Source organism: Tupaia chinensis, unplaced genomic scaffold (genome assembly GCF_000334495.1).
Source record: "Tupaia chinensis unplaced genomic scaffold, TupChi_1.0 Scaffold000030_1, whole genome shotgun sequence".
NCBI lineage: Eukaryota > Metazoa > Chordata > Mammalia > Scandentia > Tupaiidae > Tupaia > Tupaia belangeri.
Window position 1 is genome coordinate 917,384 of NW_006159460.1, and position 5,414 is coordinate 922,797.

Genomic DNA, 5,414 nt, shown 5'->3' on the forward strand with positions numbered 1-5,414 from the left:
GAGAGGAGAATGGAGGAGAAGGGATTGCGGCGTGACCATCCCCCCTGGGGGGTGATTTCTCGCTTTCTGTCTCTATGTCTCTCTCTGTCTGTCTGGCGAGCGCACGCGCCCTATAGCGAAAATCTCTCCAAAAAAAAAAAGTGGTTTTAGTTACCCGAGGGCCTTCCGCGAGAAGTCTCTGGAAAGTGGCGTTGTCTCACAGTGAGCCTGCCACTCTTAGCTTGTCAGCCCTTTGCCTGCACTTTATGGGCCAACGTGGGTCCCTGCTCGGTGACACAGCAGGGCCATTGTGGGTCCTCGCTCAGTTGGTGACATGGTATGGCCGGTGTGTGGCCTCAGTGACACGGCAGGGCCGGTGTGGGCCCCTGCTCAGTTGGTGACACGGTATGGCCGGCGTGTGGCCTCAGTGACACGGTAGGGTCAGTCCTGTGACTCAGTTGTCCCTGTGTGCACAGATGCCACAGGTCAGGAGTAGCTGTCGTGGCTTCCTTGGCCGAATAGCTCTGTTAGGCCCTCGGAAGCTCACAGCCCTCTGGTGGGCCCGCACCTTGCCCAGCCTGAAAGCAGACCCCTAAAATGGCCCCCACATCCCCACCTAGGTGCCCCCCGACTTAGTCCTGGCCACACTCCACCTCCTGGAGGTGAGGCTTCCTGACCCCTCCACCAGGAACCACAGAGTCCACTGAGCGTCCTGACAGCCCCCTCCGGGTCGGGATCACTCAGTCTGTCGCTGCTCCTTCCCGCCCTGTCCCTGCCGCCCTCAAGAGTGCGGGCCTGCCGTGCCTTGTTCCGCGGCCCGTGTGCAGAGCAGGGCCAGTGGCCACTCCTGGAGGGGTCACCGAGTGTGGGGCTGCGATTCGGGGGCTATGGGCCAGGACGGCCTGCACAGTGATCGTGGCTCCTGAGTTATTTCTATTTCTCGTTGCTCCTTTTTAAAGTCTTTTCCTCCCGAGGCCTCTTCCCCCCTCCACTCCTGCCGTCTGGTCTTCCCGGACACCCATTCATTCCATTTGGGGAGCGCTCCCCTCAGACCGACGTCTGCTGGCGAGCGGCTGTTCGCTGTCGGCAACTGTCCTTCGGTGGTAAATGTTCGGTACAGGCTCTGAGCCACCGGAGGAGCCAGAGCTGCTTACTGTCACCGACTCGTCACCGGGTTGTCCCGCCCCTCTGTTCCAGATGCCATCAGCCCCACTAACCCGCGGGTCATCGACGACGCCAGGGCCAGGAAGCTGTCCAACGACCTGAAGCGCTGCACCTACTACGAGACATGTGCCACCTACGGCCTCAACGTGGAGCGGGTCTTCCAGGACGGTACGTGCGCTCCCGTGGCCGCTCTGCCCGCAGGGCGCTCTGCCCGCAGGGCGGTGTGTATCCGAGGGCCGGAGTGGCAGACACGCATCACGACCTGTGGGCGCCTGTGTTGCGGCCCAGCACTCCGTCTGGGAGGCGGTGAGCGATTCCCGGTTCTCCGTGAAAACCGGCCCTATCGTGGGCCCCACGTGCCGTGGCCTGTGGCCCTTCTGCTCACAGGATGAATATGTCCTGAGCCGTGACTTAGCCGTGCGTGTGTGTCCGAGGGCCGGAGTGGCAGACACGCATCACGACCTGTGGGCGCCTGTGTTGCGGCCCAGCACTCCGTCTGGGAGGCGGTGAGCGATTCCCGGTTCTCCGTGAAAACCGGCCCTATCGTGGGCCCCACGTGCCGTGGCCTGTGGCCCTTCTGCTCACAGGATGAATATGTCCTGAGCCGTGACTTAGCCGTGCACACCGTCAGACTCGCATGCGTGCCATTTCTTATCTTACTTTCCACTCTTAATCCCATCCTGCCCAAGAGAAGTGAGGATAGTTGATGTTTGGCACTCAGGAGGACAACCTGGAAGAAGATAGCATTAGGTTCGGACCAAAATTTAAAAAAAAAGAAGGAGAATCGCACTGTAGGTCTCACGACTGAGCGCAGACCGGCATTTGTGTAATTGATCATTCATTACTGGCCACCGAGCTCTGGGATGGCCAGAGGGGTTCTCCTGGAGCAGCTCACGGTCCTGCAGGGGGTGGGCAGTCACAGAGGTGATTGTGACCCTTATGTCGGCTGTGGGGGTGTGGGGGTGCGTGGGGGAAGGCGGGGAGCCTGGAAGGTTGGCACTAAAGTGATTCTGTTAGAGCTAGACTTGGGAGGAACTTGGCAGGAGGACGCCCTGGCAGAGGGGCCTACTTTTGTGAGAGCTGGGAGAAGCAGCCCCCCTCACCTTCTGGTTTACGTCCATGGTCAGCAGGGCCACCTCTGTCCCCTGCTCGGTGCCGGGGCTCGTCGGATGCAGAGCAGCTGGGTGTGGGCTCTTGGGGGACTGCCTGAACCACGCAGAGGTCCTAGGGGCCACCGTGCACTGACCCGAGGGCAGCTGTTACTAGGACAGTGACCGCAGGGCCACATCTGGGGCCACGCCTGGGTCTGCCCCTGGGGCTGCTCCTGACTGGGCAGTCTGCGCTTTTAAGTAAGCAGGGTGGCTTCCAGGTGGGACCGCGGCCGTCCACACTGTCCGACCTCACTAAATTGCGCGGGTTGGGTCAGATTTCTTACCTGGTTATTATTATTTGTTAAGAGTCTATTAACCGAACAGATGCTTCACTAATGCAAACACGGACGTGAGAGGAGAGGAAGTGAGAAACCCCCCCCAGGGGCGATGGCCACACTGCAGTCCCTCCTCCATCCTCCCCTCGGGATCTTGGGCACGCACACACCTGCATCGGGCATACTTTTCACGCCGTCAGGTCCGGGACTCGCACCGTGCAGGTGGCCATGTGGGATCCGGCGCCCTGACCGCTGCCCACTGCCGGCCTGGTTGCATCGTCAGACTTGGTGTGCGCTTCCCCTTCCCTCTGAAGCCGGCTCCATCTCGGCTCACCCTGGCTCCCCTCTCTACCTCACGGCCAGCTACCTGGTTCTCTGCAGTTACCTTGTCTCCACCTCTCGTTTCTTAGCCGAGGACACCCCTGAGAAACAGCAGGCTGGCCTGGGGTCCTGCGGCCCCTCTCCCTTCCACGCACACCTTCCAAGGCCTCTCTATGCCATCCGCTGGGAGCACCTCCTGTGGGTGACCAACCCTGGCATTCGCAGCCCATGGAGGGTTAAAGGCCGAGGAACCATTCAGGAGGCACGGGGGTCCTTCCGAGAGAGCACGTCTGACAGGTCACCACTGTGTAGTCGGGGCCCCGCGACCTCAAGATGGTGTCCCCCACGTACCGCTTTGAAGTGGAGGGCTGAGGACGATGCGGCTCCACACTGGCACCCGGGCTGGGCAGGCCAGCACCCCTGTCTGTCCATCGACTCTCCCCGACCACAGCTGTGCCCTCCCGCTCACAGGCTGCTGTGGGTTTGGGTGCTCCGCTGCATGGCGGGGCAGTGCCACATCTCGGGCTTGAGGGTCTGAGCGCCGGACCTCGGCCGGCCCGCTAGGTCCCCGGTGGCAGCGATTGGAGCTTTGGTGTTCGAGCCGCGTCTCCGCAGCGTTGCTTTGCTTTGCCCACGTTCATTGTGTGGTGGCACGAACGTGCATGACTAAATGCGCTCACAAATCGATCTCGCCAGTTAACCCATGCTGGGGAGACAGCGAGGTTCTGGTGCTTTCCTGCCGCACTGTCGTTCCGTCCCACCTGCTGTCACGAGGGTCCGTAGCCCAGTGGCTGACCTGCAGTCATTGGTTTCCCACGGTTCTGGAGGGTGCGAAGTTCGGGTCGAGGGCCGGCAGGTCTGGTGTCTGGTGAGGGCCTGCTTCCTGGCTCGCAGGTGGCCGCCTTCTGGCTGCACCCGCACGTGATGGGGGGAGAGGTCGCCGCCCTGTTCTGTCCCTCCTCAGAGCGCTCGTCCGTTTATGGGGCTCTGTCGTCACAGCTCAGTTACCTTCCCAGGTGGTTACCACAGGACTGGGATTCCGATGGAAGACCTTTGTGGGACCCGGACTGCGGTCTGTAACGGCTCTCGAATGTTCCAGCTGTGGGCGCCGGTATGTGTCGTCTGCGAGTTGAGGCGTTGGCAAGAGAAGAGTGAGGAGCGACGTTTCTTTCCTGACGTCACTGTCTCCGTTCACCGTGTTAGTAGGTCACGCTCTGCCCGGTCAGTGGGCGCAGGGTACCCGTAGGGGAAGCTTTTACAGTCTCCTAGAGATTTTCAGTCCATCTGACCCTCTCTTGTTTTAGGAATGCTGTGTTCCCATTGAATATTTAGATTTCATAGCGTCTGAAGGGGAAGTGATCCCGGGATGTTATAGTGATCATTTTGGTCCTTGAAATATGTTTGTTTACGTGAAGGTGAGTTTTAAAATAGCATGGAGGTATGGAGGTTCCTGCTCTGCGTATTTTATAGTAAGTGTAGGCGATGTCCTTTTTTTTTTTTTTACTTAAATCACAAGCTTATATTGTTAGTGCTGAAAGCTGTGGAAGACTGAACTCTCCTGCATTAGCTTAGTAATCTTTAACAGTAACAATCCGTTTTAATCCGCAAATGGGGAGAAATCTGGAGGTTTATAGTTAAAGAAGTCGAGGCTCAGAGAGGTCGCGTCACTTGACTGAGGGTCACACAGCGGGGTGGATCCCGAAGAGCCCGGAGCCTTCACCACGATACTCAGGCTTGGAAGCTCTCAGGGTCCTGGGCCTCGCTGGGCCCGAGGGTGCCTGGCCCTGCCCGTGGACCTGGGCCTGGGCAGGGCTGGGCTGAGGGAGCCCCCGGCCAGTTTGCAGCCTGCTCCCCAGGGGTGCATTTAGCTTTCCGTTTCGCTTTGTGGCTTCCCTTATGCCTGGGTGTTCTCCTACCATCTGCATGTGCTATCTGTGCGTTGTAGAGACAAAGTGGACAGATAGACAAAGGAGCGTGGTCCCTCTGTAACGTTTACTCACACCCAGGAACAAGGCAGCCAGGTGTGCCCGGCTGCCCTCTGAGTCCAAGCTTCCGACGCACCGGCCACCCTGGCGTACTGCTTACGAGGCCAGGGACCCCATTCTTCGCTTCTTTAGTTTTTGACTTTGTCCCAGAACCGGGGAAAATGTAAAACTGGTGGAGAAACACGGCATCTGTCCCCCTTTATTTCGTCCACGTAGTCCCCAAGTGGCAGCCTGCAGCTGGCTTGTAGGTAACCGGCAGGGCGTTCTCTGTCAGTGTCCAGGTGTCAGGAAGCAGGGGTAGCTGGGCTCCTTGGCACTTTCCCTCCTCCCTTGGTCCCTAGAGCACCACCTTCACACACCGAGTGTCTGGATGGGACAGGGCACCGGGATGGCAGAGCCAGGGGGAGGGGAGTGCGAGCAGTCACACAGGATGGGACAGGGCACCGGCATGGCAGGGCCGGGAGGAGGGGAGTGCGAGCAGTCACACAGGATGGGACAGGGCACTGGGATGGCAGGGCCGGGAGGAGGGGAGGAAGAGC

At 59.7% G+C, this 5,414-nt stretch overlaps 1 protein-coding gene across 2 annotated transcripts in view; it reads left to right on the plus strand.

Moving 5' to 3' along the window:
* The window catches only part of AGAP1 (ArfGAP with GTPase domain, ankyrin repeat and PH domain 1), a 416,041-nt gene that overhangs the window by 37,851 nt on the left and 372,776 nt on the right, over positions 1 to 5,414 (plus strand). For both annotated transcript variants that reach the window (XM_014587443.1, XM_014587441.1), the window contains one exon: positions 1,177 to 1,311. In XM_014587443.1, coding sequence (XP_014442929.1) covers positions 1,177 to 1,311 — 135 coding nt within the window. The remainder of the gene's footprint in view (positions 1 to 1,176; positions 1,312 to 5,414) is intronic.